The sequence below is a fragment of the Typopeltis vanoorti genome, chromosome 15, assembly GCF_054136105.1.
Source record: "Typopeltis vanoorti isolate ZY-2024b chromosome 15, IOZ_Tvanoo_1.0, whole genome shotgun sequence".
Taxonomy (NCBI): domain Eukaryota; kingdom Metazoa; phylum Arthropoda; class Arachnida; order Uropygi; family Thelyphonidae; genus Typopeltis; species Typopeltis vanoorti.
Window position 1 is genome coordinate 45,880,745 of NC_143563.1, and position 17,906 is coordinate 45,898,650.

At 35.9% G+C, this 17,906-nt stretch overlaps 1 protein-coding gene across 2 annotated transcripts in view; it reads right to left on the reverse strand.

Annotated features, from left to right (window-relative positions):
- The window catches only part of LOC150098729 (complement factor H-like), a 601,741-nt gene that overhangs the window by 570,538 nt on the left and 13,297 nt on the right, over positions 1-17,906 (reverse strand). For both annotated transcript variants that reach the window (XM_090405340.1, XM_090405339.1), the window contains exon 2: positions 10,626-10,829. In XM_090405340.1, the coding sequence (XP_090261466.1) occupies positions 10,626-10,829 (204 nt within the window). The remainder of the gene's footprint in view (positions 1-10,625; positions 10,830-17,906) is intronic.

A 17,906-nucleotide genomic window follows, 5' to 3' on the forward strand; every position in this document is an offset into this window, starting at 1 on the left:
TACTTTTTGAAGCATTTGATGCGTTTCGGTAAAACTTTTACCAAGTTTAACAGAAAAGTCAATCGCAGCTCTTTGTTTGAAACTCATTTTCCGACACCGTTCGTCAAAACACACTGTCACTCTTGGCACTATAACTCGGCTTCTAATGATGCAAATGTCATAAACAGTTGAAATAACATTAATGAAGGTAGCCGCTTTCGACAACAAAAATATACAGTACAACAGGTGGAGCCACTAGTTTCTTCTATTTTCGAAAGCTTCGGTTTCTTTTTGGACAGAGGGTGTAGGGAGTAGGCGAGACCATTTTAGCCCTGTCTAACTTTTCGAGACTGAGTCGGCAGTTGAATCTCCAGAGGTAGCCAATCATACATAGCTGGTCCAAGTCTATCATACACTTAAATTATCACTAATTTAAGAAGCCAGCAGCGAAAAGATCGCAAATAAGTGCCGCCATCTCACGTAATAAACCAAATAAACGCAAATAAACCTAACACAATAGTTTTTTTAATGTCTGAAATAGTGTAGGTTCTACGATTTTCTTGAGTTTACTGGACGAAAAACCAGCCTGCTCGTGCTAGAAATCGACTAAACTCGGGAACAATTTGAAAAGGCTTAGAAAAAGTTCCTCTGATGGCGACTAGAATCGAACTGATGACGCTCTTTCTTCGAGCGGTTTAGCGCCGAGGATTGCAAACACCACTTCCACTGAGCTACAAATGCCCTAAATTGACAAACATTATCCTTTGTCCACAATGCCAATTTATTCAGCTCATCCTGATATCTAGATCACCTTTATAAACTACTCTCCTCAGTTTCGCATCATCAGCAAACAGCTTAATATACCCTCCTAAATCTTTCCCTATATCACTGATATACAAATTAAGTAGTGGCTTAGTACTGAACCCTGAGATACTCCACTAGTCACCATCATTCTCCTAGATTCCAATCCACCATATAATACACTCTTGTGTCTGTCCATCATCTACCCCAATCCATGCTACTAGTTTCATATCCAGTCCCATCCTCTCCAGTTTTGGTAATATGAGTGTTTGTAATGCCTCGTAGTTTTCCATGTGGTATTCTGTCAAAAGCCTTAGAAAAAGTTCCTCTAATCACGGACTAGAATCGATTTTAGTGTTCTTTCTTAGTGCAGCTTGGGGCTATGGATGCAAATACAATTTCCACATGGCTAATCAAACCTGATTACAGTAAGTGATTATTATTGATAAACATAAATTGATCTCTCTCTCTCTCTCTCTCTCTCTCTCTCTCTCTCTCTCTCTCTCTCTCTCTCTCTCTCTCTCTCTCTCTCTCTCTCTCTCTCCTTTACCTTAATTGATAAATGAATAAATTACTGAATCAAATTCCTGTTACAAAATATATAGCAGAATTTTAAATAACAAAGTAATAAAATATTCCGAAAACTTCATTTTAGAAGTACAGAATGGATTTAGAAAAGGATGTCATATATAGACCAGGCCTTTTGCCTAAAATCAATGATAGAGAAAAGAGTAGAATACAATTTAGAAATGCACGTTACATTTATTGACTTTGAAAAGCATTTGACAAAGTTTAAAGAAGAATTTTATTTAACATATTAAAAGAAAGACATACCAAATAATATCCAAAAATCTCTCATAAGTACTGTATATAAGAAAATAATCAAATACAAAAAATAAATTAAATTATGAACTATCATGTACAAGAGAGATAAACCAAGGAGTCCTACACGGGTGTCAATTTTCAGCAACTCTTTAATATTTATATAAATGAAATATTAATAAAATAGAATAAAAATTTCAATCAAGGTATTAAACTTTCTCCTACTGTGAACTTTCCTTTTTGCTGATGACCAAATAATAATTACAAATTCTGAAGATAACTTACAGAAAGATATTTTAAATTTAAATGAGGTAGCCAAAGAATATGCAATGATAAGACAGTATCAACAGAAAAATAAAAAACGACGGCCTTTGAAAGACAAGATCCAGTAAGGACTAAAATATTAATTATTATTATTATTATTATCATCAACATTTGACCTCTATGGAGTCGGAGACTCATCGTGGGAGGTATTCACTATTGCATACAATGCTCATCCAACCGATCTTAAACTGATTCAATGTGTCCACATCCACAACACACTCAGGCAATGCATTCCACTCACCAACCATCCTCCTTGCAAAGAACCTGCTTCTCACTCCTTTACTCACACTCTCCTTATACAGTTTCTTGCAATGGCCTCTTGTTCCACTATCCTCTCCCATTCTATGAAAAATCTTTTCCATGTCTACCTGATAACAACCCCTGACCAGCTTATATGTCTCAATCATATCCCCCTTCTTCCCCTATTCGCGAGGCTCTGCAACTTACATCCTCTCAATCTGTCCTTGTACTCCACATTCCAAAGACCACTGACTACCTTTGTGAGTCTTTTTTGTACCCTTTCCAACACATCCTCGTCACCATGAAAACCTTCCGACCAAATCTATGCATGCACAATAATCCATATGAGGCCTAATCAAGGCCTCATATGGATTATTACCCCCCCCCTCTCTCTCTCATCATCATCCTCATCATCATGGTGATGATGAGAGATATTTTGTCACCCTGAGCAAGGCCTCTCTCATAATCATCGTCATCATCGTCATCAGCCATTGTCGATCAACTGCTGGATGAAGGCCTTTTCAAGATTATTCCAAAACTGTCTGTCTATGGCTCTCCTGCAAATCTGATGATATCATCATTCCACCTCGATTTAGGTAAGCGTCGTGGTCGTTATTCCTCTCTTGGAATTCAATCCAGTACTTCTTTTGATCTTGTCTTCGAACAATATTGCCACCTCAAATGTTTCACTCTTCCAATGATGTCAGAGACTTTGGCTTGATTTCTTATCCACATTCTCTTTTTGTGATCCAGTCTTGTGATACCAGGCATACTTCTTTTCATACTAAATAATGTTGTTCTTAATTTTTGATTTTCATTTGATTTAGTGTCCATGTTTCGCAGCGATATGTCAATATAGGAAGAATGCATTTGTCAAAAACACTTCTCTTCAGGCATAATGGTGTTGGCTTTTGAATATTAAATGTAATTTTCCAAATGCTTTCCACTAAAGCATCGTGCGTCTTTTAATTTCGTCCATGATATTTTGTTCCATTGATATCTGTTGTCCTAAGTATATGTAATGATCTATTTGTTTAATTTCATCATTATTGATTTTTGTTATTTTTGGTTGGACATAGCTATTGACCATAACTTAGGCCTTCTTTAGGTTTATCTGGCCAGCTGTTTTGCTAGCAATTTGGAGTTCATTGACAGGAGCCTGTGATTCATGCGCAGTTAAAGTAAAGATAACTATCATTTGCAAAACGGAAATGACTTAAATATCTCCCATTTATCTTTAGACCTTTTTCTTTACAATCAAAAAGTTTGAATATTTTTTCTTCTAGGCATGATGTGAATAATTTTGGAGATATTGGTGTCACCCTGTCTTATACCTCCTCTCTGTATTTCATCAGAAGAGATGTTTCCATTGAAGTGAACTGCTGCAGTGACATCGGTGTATGCTGGCTCTTCCACTTGTTGGTTTCGTAATGCTTTAAGTATTGCACAAGTTTTTACTAATTCACATGCTTTCTCATAATCAATAAAACCAAGCCATAATGGTAACTGATATTCATTACACCATTCAATAATATGTTGTACAACTTGAATATGGACCATTGTACTAAAGCCACTTCGAAAGTTCGCCTGTTCTTTTGGTTGTGCTAGGTCTAGAGTCGTACGAGTACAAAGCCTATGAGCTAAGACTTTTATAAACACTTTGTAAACTACCTTTAGTAGACTGATGGGTCGGTAGTTCATCAAGTCTACTACTTCACTTTTTTTTAATCCAAATTAGGGTAACCTTCTTTCATGTTCTTGGTACATAATTTTTCTTTATATATATATTATCTTTTTTATGAGTAGAAATTACTAGATTTCCTGGTGAATAAACTTTATTTAAAATAAAAGTCTCTTTCTAAATCTTATTCATGTATATTATATGAATTAATTTCACTTTACCATTTTTTTAAACTAATCTCTAATTCCTCTTGTTATATCATCGTCGTCATCATTGCATTGCACATATTGCAATGTTCATTGCATATACTGTTCAAAAAATTACCATGAATGAATGTAGGAAATCTTTATAATTTTTATTCTCTCTTTGCCAAATGTCTTTTTTGTAATCATTATTAGTCAATAAAACAGAATAGAGATTTAAAAAAGATGTTGTTTTTAATTCACTGCTTATATTTACTTTCTCTACTATCTGAAATGAGATACATCAAACTTTTATATGCATTGAGTCTTATTGTGTGTGTGTGTGTGTGTGTGTGTGTGTGTGTGTGTGTGTGTGTGTGTGTGTGTGTGTGTGTGTGTGTATTTTCCCCCCTTCTGAATGTTTCTTTAATTTTATCATCCATGTTTTTAATGTTTTTTTTTAAATAATTTTTTGTTCTTGCCTATACAGTACTTTCATTTGCTGCTGGTTTAGATAATTGTTTCTATTCTATTTCTACATTTTATACCATTCTATTTTTACATTATACATTCTATTTCTACTTCTCCTCTTTTTTCTTTATCTAAGCATTGGTTAAATCTCTGGCACTAGCAAGTGGGTTTTTCCTCCCGAAAACTCGGGTTTTTAGTCCCGTAAACTCAAGAAAATCGACTATAGTACCCACATTATTCCAGACAGTAACATATCCTGTTAGGGTTAGGCACCAAGTGATGGCAGCATTTGTTGGCCAGCCTGATCATCTGTTGCTGCCTATAATTAGTGATAGACATGGGCCAGCTATCTCTGATTGGCTACCGGTGGAGATTGAACTACCCACTCAGTCTCCAAAAGCTAGATAGGGTATATAGGCCTCACCTACTCTCTATTAGGGAATAAAAGGCATTAGCTGATTTTTATTTATTTATTTTTGGCTAATTCTTTGTCTATTATATCACTATATCAGTGGCGGATGGTTAAAATTTTAAGAGGAGGTGCTGCATATACCAAATAAGAAAAAATAATTCATTTTTTCCTAATCAGTAACCAATTTATTAATAAGTGAATTTGCATATTACAAAAATTGCTTTATTAAAAATATTTCACCCTTACTACGAACACACATCAATAATAAAAGTTTCGTACACAGAAAGAACGCGTGCAAGCAATATATCTGTAGCGATACTGCTCGTTGAGCAGTGTCAGTTTCGACATTCTCGCATCGTTACACGAAACAAATGCACTGTGTTAAATCGCAGTGCATTTGTTTTGTGTAACGATAATTGAGAAAATATAATTCTTTCATATTTTCAACAGTGACACTCGTCATAATCCAGCCTTGTATTTATAATAAGTAAATCATTGTATGTTATTTTAATAAAATAAATTAAGATTTACGAAAAATATTTCATACTCACCACAAACACACACCAATAATAAAAGTTTCGTACCTCACAGAAATAAAGCGCGCAAGCATACAATTTATCTCTATATCTGTTGCGACACTGCTCAACGAGCAGTGTCAGATTCACTTGTAACATGCAATAAGAAGTGCAAACGAATATCGGCGAGTCTAGCCGGAACTGACCGGACGTGGTAATTCTGACATTGCGTTAGATCGCAGTGCATTTGTTTCGTAATCTAAAGCGTTAATCGAGCAATTCCAAGTAATAACTATTCAATCAATGTTGAAACATAAGCTGTACCTTTAACATGTTCTAAGCATTGTTATTATTTATAAACACAAACAAAATTTAATTTTTGTCGTTTTTTCCTTGAGGGCGCTGCAGTGTCGCAGTGCTTATGCACCAGCCGCCACTGTACTATATATTTGTATCATTTAATAATCTAGTTATTATTATTATTATTATTATCCCTGTTACCTCCAAGGAGTCTGAAGACTCATCGTGGGAGGACACCTACAACTCTCGCAACCACTACACCGAACCTCTACTACGAATCATCTCCATCAACGCCATCTACTGCCCACCGACACCACCACCACACCTAGTATTTTTGTCTGTAAATTGCGTGTATTCTGAAGAGCCGATTTGTCTATGCGGGATGAAAAACCCGAGTTTCCGGGAGAAAAAACCCTGCTACCTCCGTATGAGATCGGATAACTCATAATGGGATTTAACTTTTTTTTTTTTCATTAACTGTAGCCATTTAGGTAGCGATGTCAATTTTATTTTTAGTAAGGAAGTGATCAGTACCTATTCCATAGCCTCTGAATACTCCAACATATAAAGTAAATTATGATGGTTTCTCATTTAAAATAAATTAACATATAATTGATTTCCATTTTCTTGCTGACCAAGTATATTTTTGTATATCTCTATGTTAATAGAAATAATTCATTACTTTAAAATTATTATATAGCGCAAAATCTATTTATTTTTTTACCATTTTTGTTTAAAGTGTTTTCTTCATTGATTCAAGTATTTATTATTTATTAAATTTATTTATTATTATTTGACACCTCCAGGGAGTCCAAAGACTCATCGAGGAGAGTGTGCCAACAACATCGAACGATTGATCCCTTCCAACTACTATCTGCGCTCAAACTTACTTAACTTTTTGCGTGAGCATTAATAGCAGAGGCTCTACCAATCGACCAACCTTTGCTGGTATTCTTAATTTTGGTTTTTCCAACTCTTGCATTTAAATCTTCTGCTAATATCACATAATCATTTCAGATCAATATACCTTAGTAATAAATTTTGTTGTGTTTACGTGTTAATTTTTTTTTTTCCTGACCAAGTGGGTGTTAGTCTCACAAAGGACAACGTCTATCATCTACTGTCCAAAGACATCCCAAAAATGCAATCTATACCTATAATAGAATTCGAACCCACAACTTGCTGTTGGAAAGCTACGTGCTATGCTATCCATTCTGCCAACTAGGCCTGCAATTGAGTGACATTAATAATACACTAGTCATAGTCATTTTAATACTAATAAAAACAAACATAGCAAGTTCTGCTGATGCTACTTCTAAGAGTCTACTGCGTTAGGAATTTACTAACTACTTTGTTATTTTTTATATAGACAAAGGTACGATTGAAGAAGAGATTATTTACATCGAGGAAGTGAGATGTACTTAATGATATAAAACAGGAATACGAACTGTTGATATTCGAAATCTTCTAGCAACTAATGTCTGGGGATAGAAATAATGTTCCAGGTCCATAAACAACCATAAACAACCATAATGGATGTTTATTTGGAATTGTACAGTCGAAGCAACTAAACCTGTAAGGACGGTGTATTATACGTAAATTGCATATGTTCTGCCCTCCCACAATACAGTTTGGATAGTTTTAGAATGAATTTGATAATGCTATGTTCGAATAATAGATTATGCTAAGTAATACTACATGCCATATAGATTATTAGCATGCAGTCATATAATAGCTCAGTCAGTAAAGACGATGCTCTTTGGCCTCTTTCGACAAAAGGTGAGTTAGCCGGTCTCATACGGAGGTAGGGTTTTTCGCCCGGAAACTCGGGTTTGTCGTACCCCAGAACAGGCAAACCGGCCCAGTGAATACACATAGATTACAGTCATGAATACATACCAGCCATATACCGGTTCCGAGCAAGGATAAAATGGGGAGGGGGAAGTCACCTAGTTAGGAAACGTGTGACGGGATAAATCATCATCACTCACATATTATGTATAGAGATATCTGCAGCACACTTGTAGTACCATGATTCTAGACTGGCAGAAGAGTCATTAATAACCAGTTATTACTGAATGTTGTTATTTGATATGAATACATGCTAAGAAAATAGCATCGCTAAGCATTGGTATTATTTCCCGGCCTGGTTTGCCGAGATGGAATTTTTTTTTAAAATCTATACAAATCCCACTGTGTGGGATGGATGTTTATGACTGTGTTCAGGTGGTGGACAATTTTGATCACACTGTGTAAACCAACTTACTTATCGGAGGCGGTAGCTTAAAATCCTGTTTCATTTCTAGATCAGGGTTTCCAGTTTATTTAACCATTAGCCTCTACAAGGAAATAAACGGCTTATAAGTTATACGAGTTTTGTGTGCTCCCGCCTGGTTTTGGGGATGGAAGAAAAAGAAAAGAAGAAAGAGAATAACTTGAAGGGGAATAATCACTGGCTGCATCTATAACGGTAGACGAAAATGCAATCGTGAGTTTACATATCTATTTTGTTGGACAACAGTGGTGATAACCAATATACTGCTCATGCACTGATGATCATTTCACCCCATTAACAATGAGTTAGCTAATCTCAGTTATGCATTGTTTCCCAATTTCTTAAGGCTTTCCTCAAAAACATAAAAAAAATACAAAAACAAAAACGGTTTTGAACGGATTTTTTGTAGTAATAAGTTTGCCTTCAGTACAAGATAGTCGTAGGGTAATGGAGTTCATACTATTACCACCAGAAGATATTAGATAAACTAATATATCTCCTGATAGAATGGAAAAATAATAATAATGATATTAATAATTTGCTTTGTTTTTTAATTGCTATTCTTAAAATATAAAAATAAATCCGCCAACGCCTATCACTAGTCGCAAGGACTAAACTAAATCCAGTTTGTGTTCCCTGTTAGCTGATGAAGACCCCTAAACTGCTGGCCAGGCTAAGATCACCATCCCAGTTATTAGAGGTCTCAGGGATGGAAGTGACAAAAAAGAAAAAAAAAAAAGTGGGAGACAAATTCTACTTTGCAGTGATAAGAAAAGCCGATACCAAAGAAACATAAATGCTAGCAATGCTCCATATTCCTTTAATATGATCACACGCTATTGCTCAAATTCTGTCTTTTTTTTTTGTTTGTTTACTTCTTTAATTCTGCAGTATCATCTAAAGGTAAATATCTATACTAAACTTTTGCCTTTCTTCTACTTTCTCTATCAAGGCCTCTATTAATTTTTAATTTAAAAAAAAACTGAATTTGGAATGGGCGGCCCGAAATTACAGCCTAAGCAACCGCGACTGTGAAGCCAGCACGAAAAGGGTCTTCTTCAGCCAATTTTTCTGTTTTATGGAATGAAAAATGAACAGGGAGTATTACATTTATTGTTACATACTGTTATAAATACGGATTTCTTTGTTATATATCTAATATGAATCACATTGTTATCTATCCGCCTAAGGGTAAATCATTTATCATAAATGCAATTGAAATTTTCAGTGAAACTAAATCAAGTTTCATTTATATTATTTTGTTATGACCATTCGGCTCCTACAACAGATCGTGACGCTATAGAATATTAGCGCCTGAAGGTCCAGCAGAGTGCATAAAATCGATAGATAGTCCACAATAATAATTTTAAATAAGAATAGCGCTGTAGAAAAATATGAGGGATATAAAACGATATTTCCGCTGGATATATAGGAGGGCATCGAAATCTAGATAGTACCGTTGACGGCAAGTTACTCATCACTGCTGTTTACATGAATTATTTCAGAGTGATTAATGTTTTGTAGACAGCCATGCAAGGTCGTATCTTTTCTTTCAGCATGGTAAAAATGAGGTACTCACCACCTTACTCAGGAACATCATTAACTCAGTGCTTAGGATATGCAGTATGGTGTTACAGTTAGGTTGGAAAAAGGTATGAATTCCGAAGAATCTTTATAAGGACTTTGTAAATAACAGTGAGGTAAGTGATATCATACAGTGTTGAAGAGGATTTTTCTCTAGAAAAATCAGATTTTTCTTTCTACAAAACAAGCAAAACAGGCAGTAGAATATTCGCAGTTAACACACAACACTGCTTTACCCTTATATGCTTAGACCGACAATGCAATTCAAATCAGCATAATTTAACTCACAAGTTACTTTATGCATTTGAGGGTAGGTACCTTCGGTTTCTCTTTCATATTTGAAACTGCTGTTGTAGTACCAGAGAGCTTTAGCTTTTCATCTACTGTAGTCTTCCTAAAAAGAATGTTCTTTATATTATTACAGCATTTATTATATATATTATATTATTACAGATTTACCTTCGTGAAACAGATGTTCGCTTTATTGCCATTTGTATTATGATACGATGCTCCCATTCCCATATATATATATTCATTTTTTAAAAATATTTCACTAAGCGACGCGCTCATGACATCCGAATTTGTAATCCTCTTTCATCAAGTCCAGCAGAATACAAAAGGACACTCACCGACCATCATCCATTCTCAGTTAAATTCCAAATTCTCCAAATTAGCTTTTATGTTTGTATTGTACTGAAACAACTTTCATGATATATTTTAAAAATTACTAGACAGTTAAATTGTAATATTACATTATACTATTTGTATTTCCGCTATCCTATCTACATATTCTAAGTTAAAAACCTTAAGCATTGAAGTTTATCGTAAAAATACTCAAAATAATATTAACTCCGTGTAAAACAGATGACGAACATTATTGCTTATGCTATAAGTTTCTTTTTTATTATTCGATTATATTAATTGCTCTACTTTGTTACCTTTTCGTTAATTTAATTCGTTATTCAATTTTATTTCTTTTCTTTAACTCCACAAATTTTAATTATTTTAAATCTTTGTACTAATAAGGTTAGATACTTACGCCGACATGACAGTGTCAGCTTCGTCCACTGTGGTTTTCCATGCCTCTTTAACTTAATGCACTGAATGATTTCTTCCTCTTCATCTGCGAGATATCCATGATTACATGTGTAAGTAATTTGCGTGTTAACCGGATAAGGCCCTTCAGTCTGTGATGGTGTTACATTCTCAAGGTCTGGTGGATCACTGCATGTCTCTTGTTGTGCTGACAAAAATTAGCATGTAATATTATTAGCATGTAATTAAATAATAAGTAATGATTATTGAAATAATTTGTCGTTCTAAATCACTAGTAATTAAATTAAATATATAATAATATTTAATAATCTAATTACTAATTGCATAATTGTTAAATAATAATTTGTAGCTTTCAAATACTGTATTTGTTGTATCAGTAAAAAGTTTCGATTTCAGTACGAAAAAAAAAGAAACCAATTGGAAAAAAAATCTAAGTATTTTGTAACAAGAATCAAAACAGTCTGATTTTGTGTATTTTAGGAAGTAGAATCGAAATTTAATTTTTCTTAAATCGCATCAAGGTATTTTCTTGATAGTATGCAGAATAACTGGTCATGGATTTCATCATAATAAGTAAAAATCAATTGATGGAAAAATTAAAAAGTTAATTTTCAATTAGAAAGAAAAAAATCATTAATTAATGAACGTCTTGGACCAGCTAACTCTGATTCTAACGGTAGAAATCGACTGCACCTCGTTCTCCAAAAAATGAGAAAAGGCTAAAACCGCTTCGTCTACCACTTTTCTGGATTAAACGGTGTTAGCAAAGTTATTTTATTTCAGAAAATAAAATAAAATAAACAGACAATATTCATGAATTTGTATATAAGTGGAAATGGAAATGACTACGAGCAAGGTGGTTTCCCGTTACCTTCCTTGCAGTACTATATCCTATGACTGCAACCCCTGTGTTCATGGAGCCTGTTTGACTGCTTGCGGGAGGAACCCCCCGCAGATAAACCGGTGTGTGTGTGTGGGGGGGAACCCTGCTATCTACGCCCAGGACCAGCTAACTTGTCTATGGCTGAGAAAGATCCTTAAGCTCCTCACATCGTCGACGGGAATTGAACCTAGGATACTTCTTCCCTAGGTCGCGAAGTGCAAAGCCACTAGGCTAACTACGCGGATGGAGTACTTATGAATACTATATTTTTACTTGTAGCTTTCAGATACTATATTTGTTGCACCAGTTTGTTTCATGTATTCGTGTGGGGTTCTTCCGGTCCTCGACCGCTCCATACGACTGGTTGAGCCCTCCTTATGAGAAATTAAATACTATATCCTATGACTGTAGCCTGTGTGTTCACGGGGCCGGTTTGCCTGCTTGCGGGATGAAAAACCCCAGATGAACAGCAGGGTTTTCCCCTGCTGTCCATGCCAAAGACCAGCTAACTTGGCTATGGCTGAGAAAGATCTTTAAGCTCCTCACGTCGTCAACGGGGATCGAACCTAGGGTACTTCTTCCCTAGGCATATGGTTGAGAGGCGCTAGGCTAACCGCGCGGACGGAGTGCGCCACTGCGGTTTAGAAAAAAATACCATTTTAATTCTACTCCTTAATACACAGAATCGACCTGTTTTGATCCTAGTTACAAAATAATTATTGAATTTTTTTCCCACACTGAAATCAAATATTTTGACTGGTACAACAAATATAGTATCTGAAAGCATCAAGTCAAAATATTTGATTTCAGTGTGGGAAAAAAAATTCAATAATTATTTTGTAACTAGGATCAAAACAGGTCGATTCTGTGTATTAAGGAGTAGAATTAAAATGGTATTTTTTTCTAAACCGCAGTGGCGCACTCAGGATTTAATCTTGGGGAAAGGGAGGAGTCGAGCACTCAGGATGTAATCTTTGGAAGAGTTGAGTAGACGATTTGAGATTAGACACTGCGTATTGCATACAACCAATGACTGAGCATCTGCAATGATCGCCAATACATGAAACCCGTGATCTCCTCTGGCCCGGATTGAGCAAACGACGTAGCGCTCGGTCCGCCCGAACACTACTCGTTCGCCTTGCGTTCACAGCGGCCGTGATTCCTGAGAGCTATAGGATAATAGGATAATCCCACTTTATGTGACCACTAATTCATAAGTAGTATAGAAATAGAGTGGCTGTGCGCTTTGTAACCATATGCTTGGGGAAGGAGTCTCCTAGGTTCGATTCCCGTCCGAGAAGTGAGAAACTCAAGGATCTTCCTCAGCCATAGTTAAGTTAGCCGGTCTTGAGCGCGGGCAGTAGGGTTTTCCCCCAGATTTAGCTGGGTTTTTTTTTTTTTTTTTTTTTTTCATTCCGCAAGCAGGCAATGAACATGGAGAGATGCCTCTGGAATTTGTCAAGGATAACAACCTGATGATTTGCAATACCAAATTTCAACAAAAAAAGATTGTCGTAAATGGACGTTGGCGCTCCTTCGATGGCAAACACAGGAATATGATTGACCTGATATTAATAGACCAGAAATGAGAACCTTAGTTCAACAGTGCAAATCATTCCAAGGAGCTGATATTGATTCGGACCACAGCTTAGTGATTGCGAAATAAGACTAAAACTGAAACAGAAGTACAAAGGAAAGTTCCAGAAAGCTAGAGACATCTCAAAACTAAATGAAGACAGGCTAAGAACAGCATATCAGAACATACTGGAAATATGTTCTGATATGAAATATGTAGAGGAAGTAATTCCTGAAAGAGAAAAGATCGACAAGAAATGGATAACTCAGGAAACCTCAAAATTGTCACAAGAGAAAAAAGAACTGAAACTTAAAAGACATTATTCAGAGGTAGCCGATAAGTTATACCGTCAAAAATGCAATGAAGTACGGAAAACAGCAAGATCTGATAAAGCCAAATGGTTGGAGGACCAGTGCAAAGACAATGAACAGTACTATGGAGAACACAAAACTAGAGAGGTCTATAAACATAAGAAATGTCAATAGGAAGTGGCAAACAAGATCAGTAGCAGTCAAAGATGAAAATGGTAAAGTATTGATGGACAAGATATTTCAGCGAACTATATAAAAATAAACTAAATGATAATGCAACAGAAGCAATCAAAGAACTAAAAGCAATCTCCCCACCAGCAGAGATATTTGAAAATGACATTTGAAAATGAATAAGGCTATAAAACATCTCAAGAATAACAAGAGTTCTGGAAATGACAACATAATAGTCGAGATGCTAAAATATGAGGGAGAATCAGTTGCAAAAAAAACATAAGCTATGTAATGAAATATGGAGATCAGAGTATGCTCCCGAAGAGTGGAAAAAATCGGTCTTGGTTGTTCTTCATAAGAAAGGCAGTGCTTTAGAATGCACCAATTACAGAACTATTGCATTAATGAGTCATCTTGGCAAAGTGCTGATGAAAATACTAACAGAACGCCTGAAGGGGAATATGGAGGCACATCTTCTGGATGAGCAAGCCGGATTTCGACAAGATCGAAGTACAGTGCAACAAATACTCGCACTAAGACTAATAGCAGAGAAAGCTCGAAGAAAGAATAAAAAGATATATTGCTGTTTCGTGGACTTCCAAAAAAGCATTTGATAATATTGACCAAAATATAACATGGGCTGTCTTGGAATCCTATGGTGTGGACAATAAATTGATCCTCCTGCTGAAAGATATAAACAGCCAAGCACAGGATAGCAGTTGAGACTGGAGATTGGTTTGCCGCTAGTCAAGGCACAAGACAAGGGGACCCGATATCACCAGTCATCTTCATCACAGATCTGGGAAGAACGCTAGATAAAATTAAAGAAGAAGATGGAGGCATCTCAATAAATGGCATGAGAATAAACTACCTCTGCTTTGCAGATGACATCGTTTTGATTGAAGAAGACGCAGCAAGGCTGGAACAGACATTGCAAACACTATACACAGAAGGAAAAAGATATGGACTAAATGTCAACTTTGAAAAAACTAAAACAATGATATTCGGACAACAGGAGTTACTGAATAGAGTTACGATAGACGGATTTCAACTGGAAAATGTGGAACACTTCATATATCTTGGATGCCACATGACGCATGACTTGTACCCCAAAAAAGAGATAAAAATTAGAATAGCCAGAGCAAAACTATTTTAAAAACCATGGACAAAATATGGAAGAGCCGAGCTATAAAGATGCAAACTAAACTGCGCATTGTAGAAACCTGTATCTTCAGCAGCATGCTCTATGGATGCGAGGCCTGGGTACTCCTGAGAGAATCTGAAAGGAGGATATTGGCATTTGAGAGTAAGTGCTATAGAAGGATCTTGAGAATAAGCTGGATACAGAAAATGAACAATGAGGATATCTACAGACGAATACAACCAAAAGAAAACCTGATTCAGAAAATAATCAAAAGGAAACTACGTCTATTTGGCCATATATGTAGAATGAATAATGAGAGAAAATTAAAAACGTTGCTGTTTTGAATGATTGAAGGAAAGAACAAAAGAGGAAGACCAAACAGAGAATGAGGCGATGACATCGTCAGATAGTGCGGAAACTCTATACACAAATTGAGTCATCTTGCACAAAACAGAATGCAATGGAAGAATCATATCAAGATGGCAGCTGACACCTACGGGTATTGGACCAGCCTTTACATGTTGTTAATGATGATGATGAAGCAGGCAAACCGGCACCGTGAATACACAAGGACTACAGTCATGAATACTTCCATTAGGGATGCAGCAGAGGAGCAATGGCGAATTCTCCATGCTTGCTGCGCAACCTCATTAATTGAGAAAGAAGTAATATTTATTTGTTAATAAATGCATGCATTTATGAGCATTCCATTTAGGCTTTTATTTTTGTAGACAGAAGTTATTTTAAGCTTGCGCGACAATAATTGAGCTTTGCGTTGTCTATCGAAGCCCGAAGCTAGTCGAGATACCTTGGCTTGCTCGGTTGTGGGAGCATCCAGGTCCTCGCTTCAGCACTGTGATTTCATGCGTGCGCGTAGCCATTTCCGCTCCATCCACGTCATCTCACCCTGTTGCTTAAACACGGGCCATACGCAGTCAAAGTAGCTCTAGCCAGTGAGCTTCAGCCAGCCTTTACAAGTGTGCGTGTTGCGAGGGAAAATTAAGTTACAACCAACTTTTTATGACGATGTTATTGACCAGTTCATAAAGAAAAACTGTAGGGTAGAATTTGTATTCAAGCAGCTAAATTGAAAAAGATAGAATATCATTTGTAAAGCAAATATTGTATTTGTATGATTAAATGTACATAAATTTCTAAATATATAGTTTTAAATGGTCAGTAATTCATTATTCCGCTAATCAGACTTCAATCACACCTCTCACTCCCTGAATGATAACAAAAGCAAGCATGAATTTCAAGACCAGCATTCGCCCCTGCAGAGGAGTGGCGTGCTGGCTGCATTATTTCGCCGTGACTCCTCATTAGGAGGAGACTCAACCCGTCTGAATCAGAGACGGAGGGGAGAGACAGATAGACAGATAGAAATAGAAGACACGACACAACATAAATAAAAAAAAATTAAATTTATTTAGAAAAAGATTTTTGGAAAATTTTCTAGTTTTTTTCTTTTTTGGGGGGTTGGGGAACCTGGGCTCCCCCCCACTGGGTGTGCCACTGCAAAGCCGCATCAGGGTATTTTCTTAATACTCTGCAAAATTATTGGTTATGAAATGAAGTCATACAAGTAAAAAAAAAAAGGTAGGAAAATAAAATAAAAAAAGTAAGAACTTAGGTGTGTAATTTTCGAAGAAACACTGTAGTTTTTCCCTATTAGAGTGCTCTCTAATATAGCTACTTCATTAAAATATTATCTTAATGGACAGTTCAAGTGCTTGTTATTCACTGTACCAAGGTTTTCAAAAGGGAAGTTCAGTTGAAATAAATGAAGTAAATCCATCAGTGATATTGTGGATCAAATCTTGTTGAAGGTTTATTATTAGCTGAGCAACTAATTTCTTTATCATTTTCAGCCATATTTTTCTTCATAATCTTTCTTCAATATCTCTGAACGCTTTCTAGGGTTCTAGTTCTTTACTATTGACATCCCTTCGAGTTCTTCATCTTTAAATACTTTTTAATCTGAATCCCAACAAATACATCGTTCTAGTTTGATTTCTGAAATTTTTGGAAATCTTATCCCCCCCCCTCTTTTTTTTTTTTTTTTTTTTTTTTTTTTGCATGCAATGAATATTTTCATGGAGTACTTGCGCTTTATATTCTCTTCCTAGTATAAGTTCTTTCTGGGAAGGTCACATGATCTTTTGATTCTCATTAGATCCAAAACTCACAGACATTGGTTCAAAACCTAAGGATGAACACTAGTTCTGAAGATTACAACCGCAAATTACAAATGAATCAGCCTGCGGCAATTTGTATAAATCAGGGGTTCTCAACCTTTCCAGTGGCGTACAACTATATTTAATTCAAGATATTAGATGTACCAATAAGGCAGTGGCTCACGTACCACCAGTGGTACGCGTACCATAGGTTAAGAATCCCTGGTATAAATGAAGATTTCGAGCAGAAAGTGATTAAACATTAATTTTCAAATCAAACATTCAACAGGATAAAAGGCAAAAGGCTTTGTGTTAAGTGAGATGTGCTTGAAGGAAGCTCTTTTTGTGAAAGAATAAAGTTGCAAACTTGGATGTCTTATAAGGTCTCAAAGACATCACTATATGATTTTTCGCAGGAGGAGAATTATTGAAAATATTGAAGACGGCCCTACAATCACTGATATTGCCAAAGAGTTTCGAATCTCACATAGTGTTATATCCAGGCTCTCAACAGCGTTTCAAAACAATGGAATGTGTTCCAGACATTTGTCTCGGGGTTCGCCTCGCTCTACCAAAGAGTATGAAGAGATATTTTCGGTTATAACAGCAAAACGCACTACGGCAAGTCAGATTTCTTTTGGCATTAAACCTTCTTTTATAAAGAATTTTATAACCCCACGATATTCAATTTTATCCATTTCAAGGGATACAGACAACACTTTTTGCTTCAGACAACTGTATATATATGATAGAATGACTTGCAATTTCACATGTATACTAACGACAGATGTACCACTTTGAAAAAAAAATCTTGCCGATAATGTTGTCATCTATGGTCTAGGCCGAGAACTTTTCAGACCACCCGAGGGTGGTCAGAAAAGTTCTCGGTCTAACAATTAAAAAACGAATTTATAATTTCAAATTTTTTTTTTCAACATAATCTCCCTTAAGTCTAGTACATTTATTCCAGCGATGCTCTAGCGCCATTATCCCATCCCTGTA